At 37.5% G+C, this 22,421-nt stretch overlaps 1 protein-coding gene across 3 annotated transcripts; it reads right to left on the bottom strand.

Moving 5' to 3' along the window:
* Window positions 1–234: 234 nt before the first annotated feature.
* LOC125049052 (CCR4-NOT transcription complex subunit 3) lies at window positions 235–17,757 on the bottom strand. 3 transcript variants are annotated; one of them, XM_047648121.1, is made up of 15 exons: window positions 17,384–17,757; window positions 16,799–17,031; window positions 14,378–14,533; window positions 13,131–13,310; window positions 10,668–10,884; window positions 10,080–10,171; window positions 8,947–9,038; window positions 8,206–8,291; window positions 6,452–6,525; window positions 5,604–5,785; window positions 4,895–5,048; window positions 4,313–4,402; window positions 3,719–3,844; window positions 2,933–3,142; window positions 235–2,569 (listed from the first exon to the last, which is right to left on the bottom strand). In XM_047648121.1, exons 1-15 carry the CDS (start codon window positions 17,406–17,408, stop codon window positions 2,471–2,473), a joined length of 2,016 nt encoding a protein of 671 aa, XP_047504077.1. In that variant the 5' UTR covers window positions 17,409–17,757; the 3' UTR covers window positions 235–2,470. The 3 variants fall into 3 exon arrangements, with proteins under 3 accessions (XP_047504077.1, XP_047504078.1, XP_047504079.1); XM_047648122.1 differs by having other exon boundaries at window positions 10,668–10,866; XM_047648123.1 differs by having other exon boundaries at window positions 6,452–6,507; window positions 17,384–17,756.
* Between the last annotated feature and the right edge of the window lie 4,664 nt (window positions 17,758–22,421).

The following is a 22,421-nucleotide window of genomic DNA, read 5'->3' as shown; positions in this document are numbered from 1 at the left end:
CCTACAGTTTAAGTCTCTCCTAAAAAAAATCACACACTGCTGCTAGCTGCAGGACCTGATTGATAAAAGTAGTTTAAACTGATTATCTAAAATTTCAGTGCATTGAGCATGTATCAAATTTTCATATAAAACATATTTCATTTAGAAACACTTAGCCTTATTATCATAGTAATTTTAAAAAGACAGAATCAAAACCAATATTCACATAAATTTGTCAAACAAACAAACACGATGTTTCAATGCTTCTTATAGTTTATTCTACAAATTAAAACAGTCATATTTTTAAAAAATAAATAAATAAAAATGCGTTATTTCCCCAATAAGGGTTGTCGATGCCAGCGTTCGCACTTAAACTAAGCGTTAAGAGAAATCACAACATGTTTTACTTTATTTCATCATTATTTATTATTTCTATACAAATAGAACTGTACAGATAATTTTTTAAATTATTTACCACATGTCATTCTTCACAAGACTTTTTACAAAAAAACTGAAATAGACACAATGCATGTGGCATTCACATGCTCTTCACTTACATACCACTAGTCTAGTCGCGCTTCACCACACTTTGCCCACTCAACCCCACAAGACCCCGCGAGATCCAGAAGGCTAACGGAACCCCTATCAACATCACAATCAAACCAAATCACCACCAACTGTCTTAATGCATTGGCAATAATGGCAACACAACTGTGCAACTGTACACAACAGCAGTCAACTTTGTTAACTCTGCTATGGTCATGATTATTTGACAATCTGGCAGCCCTATTGTGCTAACGTTTCCATATACCTTTCCACCTTCCGTTAAGAGGCGCTCAATAACAGATGTTATTCTATATTTTAATACTTACACTAAAGTGGCTAGCTAGCATTCAAGACCCTATTGCATTATAAGATCACTTTGTAAATGCTAAAAATATATAAGGCATGACTTTAAGAATTACAAAAGATATTCAACACCTCTCTCTTAAACAAAATAAGTACAATAAGAATTTTTGTCATATAAAACATGCCATGGCAGTGATGTAACAATTTTTTTATCTAAATGCATAAAATTTTCTCTGGAAGGTGAAAACGTATATTAACAATTGATTATTAGCTAAGTGCCTTTTTGAATTACCACATAAGCATGTTACTTTGTTGTATGAAAATTTTATAATACTCATTCTACATTGAATAATCTGTTTTAAATAATTTTATAACCTTAGGTACAATACCCACATTTTTCATGTTAAATAAACAATAATTTAAATTTCCTTGCAAATACATGTATGTACAAACAATAAAAAAGAAATCCAATAAGCCAAAATATAACTTGGAATTTCTAAAATAAATCATATTCAATATTTTTGGTTGCGTAAAAGAAAATTTAAATAATACATTTTAACTTACAGGTAAAACAAGATAAAAGAAACAGTAGTTATATTGATAACAATTTTAATGTATTTTTTACAAGTTTTAGTAAATTTGTGGTAATACAAAATGCACAAGTATAATTTCAAACTAACCCAGTCTCTATATAACTTTAAAAACAAATGCCCAAAGCGCTCTCAGATAGAATCTTTTCAATAAAAAGCGATGATTTGTATTGCAATTAGATCATATCCACTGTTTCTTAACTTATATACTGTGTTAAAAATGAAGGTAAAATAGGTTAAAATTACAGCAAAATTATAATGTTTACAATTCATCACGAAAAATTAATTTATATACAATTTGTTACTAAAACAAATGCAAGTGAACAGAAAGTCACACAAAATTTATTATGACTAGCATAAAATTTCTTGGACGACTAACATTAAATATTGCTTTAACAAAGGTACTTGTTACACACTTGTTTACATTATTTTGTTATCTTAATAATGATTGTACTGATGGTAAAAATTTTTTCGTAATTTCAGCTGTGAATGAGATTCTGTAATATATATAAAAAATACACATCCAATGGGTTGAAAAAATCATGGTTTCCAAGTGCGCTGAGGGCCCTAAACCGATATCACAAGTTTCATTATACTTATTGAGTCTCATCGTAATGTTTCGCATTTTCGTTCGCTTTACAAATTCGTTACTCTACTGTACAATATAACAAACTGCCAGAAGAGCGAGAAAATTATTTTACAAAAGACACAACAAGGCGCTTTTCAAATCGTAAACAAATCAAACGGAATAAATTAATATGCACGTACATTCTACAGATTGGAGCGCCTCATTACATCACAGAAATAAGCGACAAGTTAATACTTACATTGGAATGACACGAGGATTGGTACAAGGCAACCTTGGTTGATTCTGATGGATATTGCTCAAATACACTGTCACAACACTAGACACTTGTTCCTTCACTATTGGTGTTCACAATCACTGGTCACGAGTAGGTCCTTGGGGCCCGACGGACCCCGGCTGGGGCCCGAGACCCTCGGCCTGCGAGGCGGGCAGAGATGTGCGGTTGGAAGCGGCTCACTACACGAATTCAGTTCAAGTCACGATCTTCTAAGTACTTGTACTCAAACGTGAAGCCTTCTTTTTTCCGCTGGCCCCACTTCTCGTAGTCAAAGTATATGTACGTGCCCTGGAATTTAAATATTATTTTTAATAATTGTTTCATAAATTACATGCATATTATACGGATTTAACTATTCAACAACATTCACAAGTTTAAGGGGATAAATAAACAAACTTTAAATAGGGGCCTTTAATATAATTATTATATATAAATTAATTTAATTGTATACATAAACTGAAAGTGCTGCACTTAAATCTTTTAGGTATGTGCTAGGTCTTTATTACAATTATTGTAGTCGTTGATAAATTCAAATAAACAAACAAGTAATCGAATTGTATTACATATAATATGGCTATTATTTCAAACAAATGAGAATTTTACAAATCTGTAATACATACCTCAAAAAGGTGTATTAATTGTCTAACGAACCTGTTCATATTCCTCATTGATGACCTTAGGCTCTTCATGCCTTTGGAACCACATCATGTATTTTGTGTGGAACCGCCAACTCTGCTTTTTCAGAGCTTTCGCGGCAAGGTATTGGGCTTTCGTGCCCTCCATGTAGTAGAACACGAAGAATAATGTCTCTGTTGAGAGTCGCTGGAAGAATTCTACTGTGTCTGAATGGGGTAACAGCACCTGTGAAGGAAAACTGATAATTAAATATATTTTTCTTACAATAGTCTTCGGACTGAGTTTGTCATAGAACAATAGTTTAAGAGATCTTTTAAAGAATAATAAATTAAGTATTAAATAAAAAAGGTCAATCTGTACACACCATAACCAAAATATTTTAGATTTCATTAAATATCTACAATTTACATTTATTGTATATGACTAAAGAATATATTACAATACAGTAAAAATTAAATATAAAGTTCAGTATTTGGTTGGGTCTTTAGTTGGAACACCATTCTTGGGTATACGATTCCATACATTCATAGCTCGTTACTGCCAAACATGTCTGACCAACATTTTTGGTTTGTGAGCCAGGTCATTTCAGCACTTTATATTATAAAGTAATACTTATGCAAGCTGATCATTTTCTACATAGCATTTATATAGTACAGAAATTATTAACTATAAATAACACAATATTATTTGTGAAGAATATTTAAATTCGGTTCTACCCTCCTAATTTATAATACTTACAACTGGTAAGACAGTTTCAAAAAAAAGGACAGATCAAATAATCTTGATCGATTTACAATTTACCTGATTGTAATAGGCGGGCGTCTGACAGATATTTCGAGGGAGATATACCCTCGTTCTCTCTGAATCTGAGGGGTGTGGCATATGGTAGAAAGCTGTTTCTAACATCTGGTACTGTACTTGCTGCTCCTGGAACATTGTTTTATAATTATATGCACTAAATTTGTAATCTACCAAATCTTGTCTTTTTCAAGCTTTAAATTGATAGTTTATTTCTAATTATTAATTTTATCTAATAATATTATTAAATCATTGGCGCTACAACCTTCTTAGGCCAGGCCTCAGATTCCTGTATCTGTTTCATGATCATCTTTCATTCTAACAGGCAAGTAAGTAGGTGATCAGCCTCCTGTGCTTGACACACACCGTCGACTTTTTGGGTCTAAAGCCTGTTTCTTACGATGTTTTCCTTCACCATTCAAGCGAATGTAAAATGCGCACATAGAAAGAAAGTCCATTTGTGCACAGCCGAGGATCGAACCTACGACTTCAGGGATGAAAGTTGCACGCTGAAGGTAATGGCCAACATTGAAATATTAGAATAGAACAAAAAAATGATATAAATCTTTGTTGATATAGGGAAGAACAAAATCTTACCGAACTAAGTGGTACAGGCCCTAAGGGCGCGACTCCTAATAAAGGTGGAATATGCGCCTGAGATAATGGTACACCTCGTCTTGTATTTTGCTGTAAAATGAGTAATACAATTATTAAAATTTACACAATTTTTGTTTTACACAACGTTTGTAAGGAGCTGCAACCATTACACCATGTTCCACATGACATCTTAAGTAATAAATAAATAAATAAAAAACATAGAATTGTCCTCTATCAGCAGGAGGCATGGTGAAATAGGAGCACGCACTTACATTCTCGTGGGAACAACATGCAAAGACATAGTCGAAATAACTAACATCACCGCATACACGAATTCAAGTACGACCAGTCACCACAAGAAGCACCCGTTCACGAGTATGTTGACACATGTTGTGTCAGTAGTAATGGTATTTTTTATTAATACAATCTTTTTAATACAACTTCTTTCATAAGCTAACAACGCATCACTCGAGTTTAAGGTAATTTGTAATAAATTCAGTTTATTTAATTATGAGAATTCGGGTAAGGGTTTCCTGTAAAAGCGGTATATCGCCCGCAATAAATACTGTAAAAACGGTATACCTGTAAACCCGCCCGATGCACGGCTTCCTGCGCCATGCTCTTGAGCGTGGTAGTGGCAAGTGGGTCAGGCGGCTGTGCACTAGCGCCGCTACTTACACTCGCCGCACTCAGCGTACTCAACGCTGGGGTGCTTGGGGTCTCGCTCGCCCGACCGCTGCGGAATAATGCATCACTTTAAAGGAAATAATTTTAATGTTATCTATTAGTTAGTATGTATGCTTTACAAAAGTTTACAATAAATATGGAACAACAGAGGAAATAAATACCTATTTAGGGGGCGTTCAAGTATTACGTCACGCAATTTTTGGAGATTATTGATACCCCCCCCCCCCATGTAACGCGCCGTAACGTTTTTCTGTACCCAAGTATAGTAAAACGTTTCGTGACCACCGAGTGACTCTTTATACCTAAAAGATACCATTATGTCGTGTAAAGTACTGAAAAGTCGAAAATAATATTAAAAATAACGCGTAATTCAATCCCCGCCCCGCATCGTAACGTTTTACAAGAGGACCCTCCCCCCAAATTCGTTACGTAATACTTGAACGCTCACTTAGTTGAAACAAAAACGAATTAAATTTTTGTTTAAAAACACAATCAATTTGTTTTTATAATATAAAAAAAAATTACTTTGATATCTAACCACACCTCTCCCCTCACCAAAATACTCACTTTAAGACTTTAAAAGTATGTGTAACTTAAAACATACTTATTGAGCATATGTTGAGGCGTATGATGGGCGTTGATCGGTCCATTGAGCATGACCGGCGAAGGCGGACTGGGCGTGGCACTATGCGTACTGACGTTGCTGACCGTACTCGTATTCACGCTCACGTTCGGGTTTGGATTCGCGATCGCGCTCGCGAGCGTCGTCGCTGATGAACTTTTCGCCTGAAGAGAAACACTTATTAACCAAGTATAATACGATTTAAGTTATTTAAATCATTTCAACAGTAACATAAATTTACAATTGTTTCTTTAGCCGTGTTTAATATCCGATTAAAATTGAAATAGTTCTAGTCTAAGCATCTCTCAAATGTATATAAAATGTTTGTAAATCAGTCGGGTTCATTTTCAAAATAGTGTATATGTCGCAGCCAACTAGCTTCATAAGCCGTTTAATTAACAGCCTAGCCTCGTTAACTAAACAGCGCCGTTTAACTAGCGGCCTGAAAGATATTCAGCCAGTTAATGAAACAGCTAGGCTAATGACATGGATCGATGACATTTCATTACTTGCAATTAAATTAAATTTCTAGTTTAGAGAGGCTAGGCTGTTAATTCATCGGCATATTAAGTTAGTTGGCTGCGACATATATACAAGAAATGTAGCACAAACAACTATAATTGATAGAAACAAAGAAAGAATCGAATAGCAATAAAAACCATAAATATATATATAATGTATTTTTAATTTCCTAGAATTGGGAATCAAGAAAGGAATATTTAATTACATGACTAAGATACATAAAAAAAGAATATGAAAATAAATGCTAAACTGTCAAAATAATGTTTACAATTCTCGAGCAGCATAGCAGACCCGAGGTCTAGACTTACGGGCGCAGTGACGTGCTGGTGGGGCGTGGCTGACACGGGGCCGTTCTCGCACACCTCTGCAACAGACCACACAACTGTCTCTTCCTCTTCAAACAACACTTTTATAGGTTACATATTTATAATACTGGCCAAACGTTCATTAGTTATTTAAGATTCATTATTACCTAAGTTCTAAATTGGCTAAGTGGGATATAGTCGATTTGTTTTTTTGTTTTTTTTAATTTTAACGATTATAACGATTATAGACATGGTAGGGTTTTGATAGATTTATTATCAAGACGTCAAAAGTAAGTGATGTTAGGTAATATACTAATAATAATTATTACATATGTGATCATGTACCTTTTGCCAAACTGTATATTTCAACGAATATACTTTTAAAATAATTATATTCTTGAAACACAGAGCGTGACATGTTTTTTTTATACCGTAATACTTTTATAGTTCAACATCAGTTTTTATCAATAATTGGCCACTAATAAAGCAACAATTTAAAAAAAATGCAAACTGTCATTGTTAAAAGAATAATAAAAACGACGCAATAAATGCACTTCTTTGTTTACCTACATTCAGATTTTTCATTTGTTTAACCGTTCCATAAACAAAGGTACCATAACTAAATAAAACTTATGACGTACGAAGGTTACGATATTCTATGAATGAAACTAAAAGCGCCATTAAAACAAATTATGCAAATATGAAATAACCATTTCAATAGGAAATAAAACACACTAATTTCCAAATAAAACATTACCATTGTCCATCATATGTCGTTCGCGCCTAAACCATTTTCATCAATTTATCCGCCGCACGTCACGCGTAGAGCAAAGCGGGAACTGGCCTGTCATCGGGTTTGGATTCGGTCCAATTCAACGCGGGATTGGCGAAATGGCTCGCTGCCAAATTTATCCACGTGCATTCTAACTGCTAGTTTCGTGATAACACGTTTGTTTTGTAAACAGTGAGAAGTTACATTACTTTTTAAGCTGTTGCATAGATTTTATCGCGGGCTTTGAGCGCGGCGACCGAATCAAGAAATTCCGTAACGAAAAAAACCTAACACACGATGACGTAATATAGGTGCGGCAAATACGCGTTAGAGTGGGACAGAACGCATACTGCGCATTCCCATCTCTCTGACGAGATTGTGCGAGCGTGAGCGCGGCCGGTGAGCCGGTACGCGTTAGAGTGAGACAGACTATATAGGCGTTTTAGTCTGAGTCTGGTAGATTGAATTATTATCAAAGAAAAACATAAATAAATAAATAATTATAATTGCATAAGTTGATAAAAAATGCTATGCAATAGCTTTACCGCGGCAGTCCCCGAGTGCCACACGTTTTTTTTTATTAAAAAATCTGTTAAACAGAGGATTCTAAACCGCGAAATATCTAGGCTGTTTTAAAATAATTGTATGAAATCCGGTCATTCATTTTCGTTTCAATTTGAAGAAAATAATTCGATCTGTCATTAATTTTAAATATGGCCACGAAGCACTAATACGTTTTAAATACATTTTGGCAGCTAACATTAAATACGTCACCGCGTTTCTATATTATTATTTAATCTGACTATTCGTTATTTTAAAACGTTAATTTATACGTTTCGAAAAATTATAAAATAATTGTTGTATATTATATAAATCAGAAATTAACGTGGGTATTGTAAACGCTATATTTAAATAACATTTAAATCGACGCCTTTAACCAATTACAAAAAAAAAGATGTGGTTTTAAACCCTAATAAAGTCTCACCAGTATTATTAGGCCGCTGATGAGGCGAACTGGGCGGAGGCTGCTTGATGGGCGTCGACGTTCCAGACACGCCCGTACTGTTTACACTGCCAACATTAAAATCATTAAAAAATATACTTTATACTATTATCTGACTCGACTTGAAAGTCCAATACCCCAAAAGGGCATCCAGCGTAGAAAACCAGCCCGATCTGTCCTGGGCAGCAATCATCTGCTTTTTGCTATTTTATTCATATCAAAATTATCATTTATATCGTTACGGTGGTAATTTATAAAGGTATATCCCCGTTTCCACGTGAAAATAAGACACTTTTCCTCATATTTTTTTTTTAAATTATAACTTGCTGTAGTCTATCTATTAGTTGTGTCTTGTTGTGTAGTGGTTGGCTATGTTATATTGAGGTGTGAATTGAAGCAAGCCTAATAAGAGCAGCCTGTTTTTGAATTAATCTATAGAAGCATCGTGGTGTAATAATAATAATAATCTTCCGTCCACATAATTATTATGTGTTGTACTACTAACTACTACAATCTACTTATTATTTGACACATTCATTCAAGTATTTTGCGTTTAACATGATACTACAATTCTTTTTTTATAGTTGGGAAAGCCTATATACCCCCTAAAACTCAATGCTCAATGGAGGGTACAACGATTTTCCAGTTAGTGATGTTAATGGTAATCTGGTATCGGTATACCGATGATGGTGGTGGAAATGGTGTTGTGGTGTAATGACTGACCTATTGTTGGTAGCGGAGTGATTCAGCGCGCTCAGGTTGGGGCTAGCGGCCGCACCACACGATAAGGCGCGGAGCGGCAGCGGCTTTACCGGCTGAAACACGCCACCGTTCTATTAGTTTTAGGTTCTCTTGTCAAAATACACAAAAAATATTCAATTAAATTCATTCAAATATTGAATGTGTTATATATGTCACCGTAAAATTGTAAATACCGTTAGATTGTAATCTATCTCGCGAGATTGTCAACGTACTGCTTACAATTTAACGTATTATTATTCGGTAGATTGTAATCTATCGAAGTGAAACCGTCAAATTGTGAAACGGAAATCACCTCGCGCGCTGATTGGTTGAACGGAATATGCGCTGCGCCACCATATTTGTTTGTTAATTCGTTTGTTGTCGAATGTAAACAAACAGTGTTTTGGGGAATGTAAATTGATGTCGTATTGAAAGTCACACTGACGAAATTAGTTATATGAAATTGTTGTGGATCGTTTTTTCTAAAAGAAAATTTCATTACTTTTTCATTTTTAATTTGTGTTTGAAGAGAAAATATTTTACGTTTCAGATTTTTTTTTAGTTTGATACAATTTTTTTTACCATGTGATGTCAGAATTATTGATGACCTACTAAGTAATGAATACATAAATACTTGATGTCACAATTCTTGAAGTGCATTCATTTTATTTGACAGATGCCCGTGTTTCATTCCTAACACTATGGACACAGAACGGTCTACTACAAGGCTGACCAATCAGGGACAGCCTTCAGACAGTTGACAAGTTTAAGATTGTAATTTAACGGTTTCACTTCGATAGATTACAATCTACCGAATAATAATACGTTAAATTGTAAGCAGTACGTTGAGGTTTACAATCTCGCGAGATAGATTACAATCTAACGGTATTTACAATTTTACGGTGACATATACATACGTTAAGGTGAAAAATGTTAGTTTTAGGTTCTAATATATACCTATTCCTTATGTAATATTAATTTCATGTAATAAACAATTTATTAGGTTACATTAGGCTTTCAAAGCGAACCTAAAACTAATTGCAAAAATCAATACTCCACATTTTTATGGTATTAATGATGTGAATGTAGTGTTGTGTCTCATTATCGATACGTACTTTGATTGACTCCTCCTTCTTTTTTTTATCGATATCGACAGATTCCGACGTGTGGTTGTGTAGCTCTGCAGGGGACGTCAACGGGCTCGTTCCTGCAATTAGTAAAATAATTTTTTTTACAAAAATAAAAATTAAATTGTTTTAAAATAAATGTTGTTTGATGATTTGCTATTTTAAAAGAGTACCGAGAGTTTTTTACACCGTCTTTTTCTCTCGGCCTACACCCTCTGTCTTTGCCGATGAGTAGGGATGCCTACATATTCAAATTTAATGACGTGGAATAAGTGATACCTGTATATTATGTTCCATAATAAACATATGAGAGTACATTTTAACGATGCGCGCGCACGTCACAAAAACCCGACACCCTGAAGTTAGCTATATCAACATTTTATTTTGTGATATTTAAATAAACCTTATTTAACTAGATAATGAGTTATAATAAAACTTTCAACGTATTAAATATCTTTTTATTGTTAGTGTCGTTTTTTCTACAAACGCAAAATAATTTTTTTGAAAAGATATTTATCTTGTTACGCCAAAGAAGTAAAACTTCTAACGCGTGTACATAAGTAATATTAATTTTACCTGAAAGCATGCTGGTAGGAGATCTAGGTGAGTCATTGCTATTGTTGCTATCCGTGGTGGCGCTGGACGGCACTCCGACCCCGCTTAGCTCAATTTCGTCTAAGCCGCGGATATCCTCGTAGATGTACTCGTTCTCCTCATAACCTGGGTCCTGAGATGACGATATATAATATTCCACGTCTTCCTTAATACCCTTTATCTGTAATGGGATCGATTTCTTTCCTTTACGTAAATCTAGCTATCTATAAAGCGATTAGTAGTAAACTTAACCTAAACTTAATATTATATATTAATTTAAATGTATTCTTAGATAAGTTATTTTTTTAATATTGAAAGAGTAGGGGCTTTTAGTAATGCATCATTCGTCACAACTTCAAACTTCAATAAATTTTTATTTGGAAAAGTGATTTAATCTGTAAAATCTGTTTAATCTGTAAACACAAGTATAACAAAGAATTTTTTAAGTCGGGCAATAAAAAAATCTTTTTTAATCTTCTTCTCCTCACTTCGTTCTTTTACAAAACCAATACATGATGTGAACCTAGAATTAATTTTAATATTACACCATTAAGCATTTACAACTCGGGGACAGCTTGAATATGTCAATATTTTCCATGAAAGCATTACACCAGATGGTGATAGAAGTTTTTTTTTTTTTTTATAGAACGGGGGGCAAACGGGCAGGAGGCTCACCTGATGTTAAGTGATACCGCCGCCCATGGACACTCTCAATGCCAGAGGGCGCGCGAGTGCGTTGCCGGCCTTTTAAGAATTGGTACGCTCTTTACTTGAAGGACCCTAAGTCGAATTGGTTCGGAAAAACCTCAGTGGGCAGCTGGTTCCACATAGTGGTGGTGCGCGGCAAAAACTGCCTTGAAAAACGCTCAGTTGTGGAACGGCGGACGTCGAGGTGATACGGGTGGAATTTCGTATTCTGTCTCGACGTCCGATGATGAAATTCAGCTGCAGGTATTAATCCGAACAACTCCTCTGAACACTCTCCATGGTAAATGCGGTAGAAGATGCAGAGTGACCCCACATCTCTACGCAACGCCAAAGGAAAGGATCAAGCCGCTCGGAGAGGGATTGGTCGTCGACGATTCGAACCGCTCTGCGTTGTATACGGTCAAGTGGAAGGAGCTGGTACTGGGGAGCCCCCGCCCAGAGGTGAGAGCAGTACTCCATGTGGGGCCGAATTTGCGCTTTATATAGTTGCATGCGGTGGCCCGGAGTGAAGTACCGTCTCGCCTTGCTGAGCACACCAAGCTTTTTGGAGGCTAATTGCTGGCTGAGGCTTTAAGAAGAGTGTTTTCGAAAAGAGGAGTAGCGACAAAGGGTGTTTTTTTAGCGGAAAACGCGCAAACTTGTGTCTTCTTGAGGTTAAATTGGACTAGGTTTTGTCTGCCCCAGTCTGAGACTCCACGTAGTAGAGTTTCGACTTCAGACACAAGTTTGTTCCGGTACTCATCAACAACTGCCCGAGAAATACCTGCCCGGCCAGTGTAAAGAATATCCCCAGTGCTGTCATCCGCATAGCAATGAATGTTGCTAAGTTGCAAGATATCATTGATATGCAGAAGAAATAGGGTCGGGGATAGAACACAGCCTTGTGGGACCCCAGCGTTCACGGGTTTAAGGTCGGAACATGCTCCGTCGATGACGACCTTGATGCTCCGATCGGCCAGAAAGCTGGAGATCCAATCGCATAATTTCTCGGGAAGCCCATAGGCTGGAAGCTTCGAGAGCAGTGCTCTGTGCCACACCCTATCGAAGGCTTTCGCTATGTCCAAACTTACCGCCAGCGCCTCCCCCTTGGACTCTCATTGCCTCTGCCCACCTATGGGTAAGGTATACAAGGAGGTCACCAGCTGAGCAACCACGACGAAAGCCGTACTGAGAATCGCTAATCAACTGGTGGCCCTCTAGATACCTCAAGAGCTGGCTATTAATAATGGTATCCATTATTTTGGAGAACAAGGAGGTTATAGCAATTGGGCGATAGTTGGACGGATCAGAGCGATCGCCTTTTTTTGGGATCGGATGTATCGAAGCGGTCTTCCAGCACTTCGGGACAGTGCCGAGCGAGTACAGGTACCGGAAAAGGCGCGTTAAGACCAGAGCCAACTCAGGAGCACAAGTACGCAGCACAATTGGGGGATACCATCCGGCCCGCTCGACTTATGAATGTCCAAGGAAGATAGTGCTTTGCGGATAACACGTTGCCGGAATGTGATTTCCGGCATCGAATCATACCGCGAAATGGTCGGTGGTGATCTCCCTCGGTCATTCAAAGTCCAGTTTTGACAAAGACAAAGTTGGTTGGAGTTTCCTGTAAATTAAGCCAAATTTTTTGCCTAAAATATTAAAAACAATATAGAAAACAGTGAAAATATTATCTGGCCTAATTTTTTCCTTCCTAAGTGAAAAATCTCTATCTCTAAAGTAGTATATAACAAAACTCACTTGATCAACTTCCACAGACATGTTATCCAGCATCCGCAGCAGCATCTCCAGCTTCTTAATGTGATACCTGTGCCGTTCCAGTTTCGATTTGAGGTCATCCATTCGATCCTGTTTCTCCTTGTCCAGCCGTTTCTTCTTTCCCACTACGAGCGATTCCACTTCAGATTCAAAGAGATCAATCTGTAAAACACATTGCAAAAAGAATAAATATTGTCCAGCAATAGATTCAATATTTATTTCGGTATTCTTTTTTGAAGAATGGGGCAAAGGCTGATAATAGTAAAACCAGCTTCTATGCCTAAGGGAGCGTTCAAGTATTACGTAACGAATTTGGGGGGGGGGGGGTCCTTTTGTAACATGTTACAATGCGGGGCGGGGATTGAATTACGCGTTATTGTTAATATTATTTTCGACTTTCCAGTACTTTACACCATATAATGGTAGCTTTTAGGTATAAAGAGTTACGAGGTTACGTTTCGTGACCACGTTTTACTATACTTGGGTACAGAAACACGTTACGGCGCTTTACATGGGGGGCGGGATACTTGAACCCTCCCAAATATAATAGTCCGGGTGAGTGACCCAACTCAGCTCCGTACGAGGGGATAAAAAGATAATTTTAGTGCAAATAGAAGATAACAATTCCTTCAACATAAATTTCTCATGACGTAAATCGATTTTATGAACTTGAACAAAACCGATTAATTTACATTTGTAGATATTAGTGACAGTTATTCATAATATTAGCAATGCAAGGCATATAATGGCTCTTAAAGACTGGGCCAGCTCATTCATATCGTTTTTATGTATTCAATCTGTCTTTTTTCGAGGCAACTAACACGATTTGTAAACGAGTTAGACTGATATAGTTTTTGTAAGTTCCTGCACAAAACTTATAATCTGCGCTTACGTGCGTAAAAGTACTCTTTTATATAAATATATGAGTATCCATTAACATTACAAGCATGAAGAATAAGAAAATCTCTTTCTGGGTCTCTAGATATAGAGTTTTTTACGCCGGCTTTTTCTCTCGGCCTACACTGTCTCCTTTGCCGATGAGTAGGGATATCCACCAATACAAATTAAATGGAGTGGAATAAGTGATACCTGTATCTTATATTCCAAAATAAACATATTTTATTAGAAAAATCTATGTATTTAAAAAAAATCTACTTTTTGTTCCTCCCATATAAAACACCAATTTCATATGTAAGGACTGCCTAATATTAATAAATGGATATACTTACTTGTAAATTAAGCGCATCAATAGATGACACAAGCCACGTCGACATTTCCTCTCGTTCCTTCTGAGCTGGGTCGAGTTTCTGAGCTGCACCAAGACCTTCTTTTGAATACGCCTTTGTCTTTGTTTCTCTTTCGACCACTTTAAACCTTTCCATTTGCTGAAAAGAAACGGATAGTTAAATTTTTTTTAATATAAAAATGATTATGCCATCTGTCAATATGCAAATACATAATAAATATTGTTCCTTGTACTGTTACATTGAGATATTTCTTAGAAAAGAAATAAACAGAATTCTCTTGCACCTTAAAGGTTTTTAAACAATAAGAAAATATCTGTATAAGCAGAACAGATGGTACAAAAATATTCTGTAAACAACAAGTCTTTTACATATTTCAATATGATTTGGAAACATGTCAATAGCCAGATAATATCATATCCAATGAATTTGAAAACATCTGTATATAGGTCAAATGCTAATATTGGTAAGTAGCAATATTTCAATACATCTCTACATGAAACAGCGGGTTCATAACCTCTATTATTCTCTTGTATTCTAGCAATAATTTTTTTTCAATATGTCGTAGATCTATCCCAGAAATACAACCGGCCCTAAAATTATTGTCCTTAATCATCCTGTATATGTGAGTCTTCTGAATTAATAAAATAAAATACAGATACACATTGTTGTTATAAAATCCAGTTACTTGCTCTGAATAGTTATCATCTTATATATAAAATTTTCATGTCACAATGTTAGTTACCATACTCCTCCGAAACGGCTTGACCGATTTTTATCAAATTTTATATGCATATTCAGTAGGTCTGAGAATAAGGTATAAATAGGTCTTTCAACCCCCTAAGTGATGAAGGGGTGTCCACCCCAAAAAAAATTTCATTCTTTAGAAAAAAAATATTTTTTTTTTATGATACAGCATACAAAAATACATATAACTCGTAATGTTCACTCCTCTACGATCAACCCCTATTTTTTATCATTGTAGATAGCTATTTTTATTGAATTAAAAAAAATTGTCCTAGAAATAATATACATGACAAAACAATGTTTGCCGGGTCAGCTAGTATTTTATATTACAAATGCTAAAATTAGATTATTTTTTGTACAGCAATATATCTGAAGAGATTTGGAGAAGTGTTACAACTTCCAAGAAACTCTTTATTTAATGCAAATTTTAATAACAAATTGGTTATTGACATACCTATAATATATTATATCAAAGCCCAACTTTGTCATTGTTAACAAAACCATATTAGGCCCATTCAAACTTTTCAAATTATAAAGTAAACATTAATTATCAAAAACACCTTTTCATAATGACGACGAAACGTGTTAACCGGCATTTACAAACATCGCCACGTGATATACGATTTTCGTAACCAAAGTTAAATTTAGTTGGAAACTGCAAAAATGACTAAAATAAGGTATAAAATTTAGTTAGTAATATTGAAATCTATGTACAATCATTAATTATTTTGTTTAAAGCACCAAATAGAAGGTAGCTACAATGTTTTTTGTCTACCTACATTACTTAAACAAAATAAATATATAATTATTTTTAAAGGCAATTCTTTCTATATACGCTTCTTTGTAAAGAAAAAGTATTATGTTGCTGTGTTTGTTGATGTCTGTGTAAAAAGGTCTGTCTTTTTTTCTCTACAGCAGGTGCATTGATACAAGCACCACAATATTTTTTTGCAGGTGCTTTATTAACCTTTATTAAATGAATTTAATAAATATAAAAATGTTATATGATAATTTACCATCTTATGTTTATAGGTATATTAAAATACAATTAAAATCCTAGATATAATCTTTCTGTAAATTACCATTAACAATGGAAGCAATTAATAATTACTAAGTAATGGCTTAATATATTGTGTGATGTAGTGAGTAGGTTGCAATGCAGGATGCATTTGTGAAATTATTTTCCTTCACACAGAATTCAAAATAATATATATAGGTACTTTACGTTTACGAATATGTTTACCTCATTTACTTTGTGAACTACTAAATAGAATATTGTAAAGTTTAACATGATAGCTCATATGGACACAATATTATTTCTTCTATCTTTTGCCTTAAAATATTAAGAACAAATAAGTTTTAGATTTCTAAGAATGTACCTCATCAAAAACTTACATAGTATTAATATTAAAAAATATTATTTCCAAATATTTAGCTTATTTGAAATCAATCAAAAGTGTCTATGAGAAAATTTTACAGTAAGAATATTAAAATGTCAGCAGGACATTGCAAGTTCAACAACTATCAGTATAGCTTTTTTATTGTTATGACTTAAGAGGTATAATTACATTATCCTATAAGATAAATGTGTCATAAACATCACTATCATTTTTACCATATGGTACAATTAGTTAAATAAATTATATGTTAATCACTTACTGTTTCTATAAGTTTCCTATTTTCTAAAAGAGTACTCTTATCCTTAATTTCTCCTGATGCAATCCATGATTTAATCTGATCTCGTAGCCTTTGGAGTTTTTTAATTTCTTTCTTGAGATCCGCCTCATATTTTTCTTTTTGATTACTGTTCGTTGCATTATGTACTTTTTTCCAAATATCTTCAAATGTTTCAACCCCTTCTGTTACCTTTTTTAAACACCTGTCTATTTCACCTGAAAACAACATTATCTCGTAACAAAATAATAAAACCTATTAGAATTGTAACTTTCTAACGGTACGTGAGGATTTTGAATTTAAGTATTTCATGATTTAAGCATTCTTCAACCATAAATTACTCTGTTTATCACGTTATTGTAAATATATGAAAGAAATCTACATCTTCAGGCACGTATTTGTAATCAAGTATAAGTCAAAAAGTGCCCTGAATTATGGTTTCACTGTGACTTCGGTACACTGTTGATTTTCTAAGAAACATTGAAACTCCATCGAACGGACAATAGAAGTCTAGAACACGTATCTACATAGGTTGGGGTCAATCTCTAACCTGATAACATAACCATTTACCTTGCAGTTTCCTTGTCGCAGCCATAGCTATTTACACATGTGGACAAATGTTCCGTACATATCCTAAGCATACAAACTATTTACAGGGAAATGCACTAAAATTATTGATAAACAGACGAACTACACATCTGAAGCTTTGTTCGAAACCAAGATGGCTACCGTACACCGCTTGAAGTATCAATGACTGAACGCATCCAAGCAGATTATAACAGAAAGATTCCGTTTCGTGCCTGAAAATATATTCAATACGCAATTTTCATAAATAATTGTAAAGATATAATGTTGTCACCAAAACAACAACTTCGAATTTTCTAAAATGTGATTTCTATTTTATCGTCACGTAAACCATAAATTATGAGCGCAGCCCGCAGGCGCAAAATATTACCTATTAAATAAATAATAGAGCAATGAGAAAACATAGATAAAATAAATACGTTAACCAATCTGTGGTATATACAGATATAATGGTTGCAATTACGGCTAAGAGCGCGGCCTTAAGGTCAGTAGTCACATACTACTCGATAGTTATTCGTCGGTATTACTCGATAGTTTTACTCGAAGTCGAGTAAAAATCAACGTGTGGACCGCAAAACTCACAGCTCGAAGGAGCCGGCTCGATGGAATTAAATGAAAGTAATTTCCTTCGAACCTACTCGAAGCGAGCCGTCAATCTTGACTCGAACGTGTGTACGTCACTGCGAGTGGCGCGAGGCGAGCGTCAGTCTGGTATTGTTTATCGTGATTGAAACACGTGTTTTTAAGAGAAATGGATTTGCGAGTTTATTCCAAAAGCGCTATAGAAGACTTTATTAACACATATAGACAGTGTGAGTGTTTATGGAATGTCAAGTCCAAAGATTACTCCCACAAAAATAAGAGAAATGAATGTTATGATAAATTTCTTTTCATTTTCTTTGATTTTCTTATAAAGCACTGTGAGACTTGCTAAATACAGCCATCGTCTCCTTTGTTCCACAGACGTCCTTTGGCTCGAACGGTTCGGTGAATACTGAAGTCTGAACGGCGCGCCTCACTCCGGATAGATCAATGCTCAATGTGTGGACGAAAGCCCATGCCATGGGTTTTGCTCGACAGTTTAGCTCGATCGAGTAATACCGTATGTGAGTACTGACCTTAAGTGCTGCCAACTTGCGATTACGAAAGTGTGATGAAGGATAAAAGAAATACTCATTTTAGTTATTAACCACGAATCAAAACCCGAACCGATATCCAACATCCTAATTAACTGTCTAGCACTTAAAGGATTCGGTGATATGTTCAATGCATAGTTATAAGGTGATACAGTCTCATTTTAAAGAAAAGAAAGAAATTGACAGCCATAAGGTATGGTTCTACCGGAATCATGTCAAGTAGGGAATACTGGAGAAATTGGATTAAATGATCTCAATACTGTATAATTTTTATTTACGCCCTTAGTATGAATGAACATGAAGTATATTAGTTTTTGTGTGAAGAATATGTTTATTCATCGGGTTTTTAAAATAGGAAAATATGTCATGAAAAATAAATCAATCGTAAATTACTTAATGCAGTAATTTATTATAAATCATTTCAAATAGACAATTAACTTAGAACCTCATTTAGAACTAGAAAATGATCCCAAGAACTTCACTTGCATTTCTTGATTTTCATCAGATGATGAAGATAAAGAGTTGTTTATTATAAATCGCTCTTCCAGTATTTAATACATCTTGCTTGATGAAATCTATTTGTGAGAAAACTTGTTCTGTTAATATTTTTTTTTTTTTTTTTTTTTTTTTATAGAACGGGGGGCAAACGGGCAGGAGGCTCACCTGATGTTAAGTGATACCGCCGCCCATGGACACTCTCAATGCCAGAGGGCTCGCGAGTGCGTTGCCGGCCTTTTAAGAATAGGTACGCTCTTTTCTTGAAGGACCCTAAGTCGAATTGGTTCGGAAATACTTCAGTGGGCAGCTGGTTCCACATAGTGGTTGTGCGCGGCAAAAACTGCCTTGAAAAACGCTCAGTTGTGGAACGGCGGACGTCGAGGTGATACGGGTGGAATTTCGTATTCTGTCTCGACGTCCGATGATGAAATTCAGCTGCAGGTATTAATCCGAACAACTCCTCTGAACACTCTCCATGGTAAATGCGGTAGAAGATGCAGAGTGACCCCACATCTCTACGCAACGCCAAAGGATCAAGCCGCTCGGAGAGGGATTGGTCGTCGACGATTCGAACCGCTCTGCGTTGTATACGGTCAAGTGGAAGGAGCTGGTACTGGGGAGCCCCCGCCCAGAGGTGAGAGCAGTACTCCATGTGGGGCCGAATTTGCGCTTTATATAGTTGCATACGGTGGCCCGGAGTGAAGTACCGCCTCGCCTTGCTGAGCACACCAAGCTTTTTGGAGGCTAATTTAGCCTTTCCCTCCAAGTGACCGCGAAACTGAACGTCGTTCGATATGTCAACGCCAAGTATTCCAATGCTGGCTGTGGCTTTAAGAAGAGTGTTTTCGAAAAGAGGAGTAGCGACAAAGGGTGTTTTTTTAGCGGAAAACGCGCAAACTTGTGTCTTCTTGGGGTTAAATTGGACTAGGTTTTGTCTGCCCCAGTCTGAGACTCCACGTAGTAGAGTTTCGACTTCAGACACAAGTTTGTTCCGGTACTCATCAACAACTGCCCGAGAAATACCTGCCCGGCCAGTGTAAAGAATATCCCCAGTGCTGTCATCCGCATAGCAGTGAATGTTGTTAAGTTGCAACATATCATTGATATGCAGAAGAAATAGGGTCGGGGATAGAACACAGCCTTGTGGGACCCCAGCGTTCACGGGTTTAAGGTCGGAACATGCTCCGTCGATGACGACCTTGATGCTCCGATCGGCCAGAAAGCTGGAGATCCAATCGCATAATTTCTCGGGAAGCCCATAGGCTGGAAGCTTCGAGAGCAGTGCTCTGTGCCACACCCGATCGAAGGCTTTCGCTATGTCCAAACTTACCGCCAGCGCCTCCCCCTTGGACTCAATTGCTTCCGCCCACCTATGGGTAAGGTATACAAGGAGGTCACCAGCTGAGCGACCACGACGAAAGCCGTACTGAGAATCGCTAATCAACTGGTGACCCTCTAGATAACTCAAGAGCTGGCAATTAATAATGGTTTCCATTATTTTGGAGAACAAGGAGGTTATAGCTATTGGGCGATAGTTGGACGGATCAGAGCGATCGCCTTTTTTTGGGATCGGATGTATCGAAGCGGTCTTCCAGCACTTCGGGACAGTGCCGAGCGAGTACAGGTACCGGAAAAGGCGCGTTAAGACCGGAGCCAACTCAGGAGCACAAGTACGCAGCACAATTGGGGGGATACCATCCGGCCCGCTCGACTTATGAATGTCCAAGGAAGATAGTGCTTTGCGGACAGCACGTTGCCGGAATGTGATTTCCGGCATCGAGGAATCACACCGCGAAATGGTCGGTGGTGATCTCCCTCGGTCATCCAAAGTCGAGTTGGACGCGAAGAGACAGCCCAAAAGGTCGGCCTTCTCCTTCGCAGTGTGGGCCAGAGAGTCATCCTCCCTGTGCAGTGGCGGAATGGAGGGCTGACAAAAATTCCCCTGGACAGCTTTGGCGAGAGACCAGAAGGCTCGAGTCCCTGAAGGGAGTTGGGCCAATCTCTCGCCAAATCTGGCAATGTGCTCTGACTTTGCCTTAGTGATTTCTCGTTTGAAGGACCTGGAGGCTGAGTTATATGCTGTTTTAAGTTCGCTGGTATTGGCATCACGAGATTTCGCCGCTTCCGCCCATGCCTTAAAGCATTCTCGCTTTCGACGCGAGGCCGCCTTGCAAGAACGTTTAAACCAGGGCTGAGACTTGCCACCGATCGGCACCGCAGAAAATGGAATAAAGAGTTCCATGCCCTGCAGAACCACTTCGGCGACAGAGGCGGCGACGGAATCTGGAGCTTCCGGCGAAAAGCACATAGGCCCCCAAGGGTAGGACGCAAAGAAAGACCGCATCCCGTCCCAATCTGCTGACTTATAGTGCCAAATACGGCGACAACCCATAAAGCGGGGCCGTGAAGGGCGCGTAGATGGCACAGTACTCCGGACCACACAATGATCTGATGAACCCAATGGCGGGTCAACAGAGACTTGATAGTTCTCCGGATGTGAAGTCAGCAGAAGGTCCAACAAAGAGGGTTTATGACCATCCACATCTGGTATTCGCGTAATCGCAGGGACCATTTGTGTCAGGTCGTAGGCTAAAGCAAAGTCGTGAAAGGATCTTCCCGCGTGATCGGTAGTTTCAGAGCCGAGCCAATCGGCATGGTGGGCGTTAAAATCGCCAAGTATCACGATTTCAGCGGTAGGAACCCTTTCGAGCAGGGAATCTGTAGCCATTTGGATGTGCTCAATGAGTCGGTCAGTTTCGATATTTCCGCTATGGGACCTATACAGGCATGCGTAGAATCGCGGATGGTCATCGCAGTCTACGCGCAGCCAGAGGTTAGATAGGTCCCTTCCTTCAAGCGTCCCGAGGCGACGAGAACAGATATCCTCTCTGACGTACACGCAAACTCCCGCCCGCGGCACAAATGAATGTTCTAATTTGTACCCCGGGTAGGAGAGGTAGGAAGTATCAGCCGGGGAGGAAATCTGAGTCTCGGTAAGAAAGAGCAAGGCCGGCTTCGCAGTCTCTAAATGGTAGTGGACTGCGTTGATATTGGTATTGAGCCCCCTAACATTTGTGAAGTCCACGGCGAGTGTGGACGGGGGTGCCTTTGTAGGTTTGCTCCGTTTGCCCCGAGAACGAATTATGTTATTTTTTCCGAGCGCAGAATTGCCCCCCCCAGAATACGAAGGGCAGCCTGTGCGTCCACCACCGGGCGCAGAGTGTCCCGGTGTTGGACGCCCAGAGGGGGATTCTCCACCGCGAGCGCGTGTGGTACCCCCCTGGGGTAGATTCTGTCTTTTTTTCTGCACCTTCATATTTCTTGTAGAGGGGGGGGGGGGGGGGGGAAATGGGCTCCGGGAGTCTCTCTCACCGCACGAAACGCGAGTA

Source organism: Pieris napi, chromosome 4 (genome assembly GCF_905475465.1).
Source record: "Pieris napi chromosome 4, ilPieNapi1.2, whole genome shotgun sequence".
Lineage (NCBI taxonomy): Eukaryota > Metazoa > Arthropoda > Insecta > Lepidoptera > Pieridae > Pieris > Pieris napi.
The sequence above is the reverse complement of the archived record's forward strand: the minus strand, read 5'-3'. Positions and strand labels throughout refer to the sequence as shown.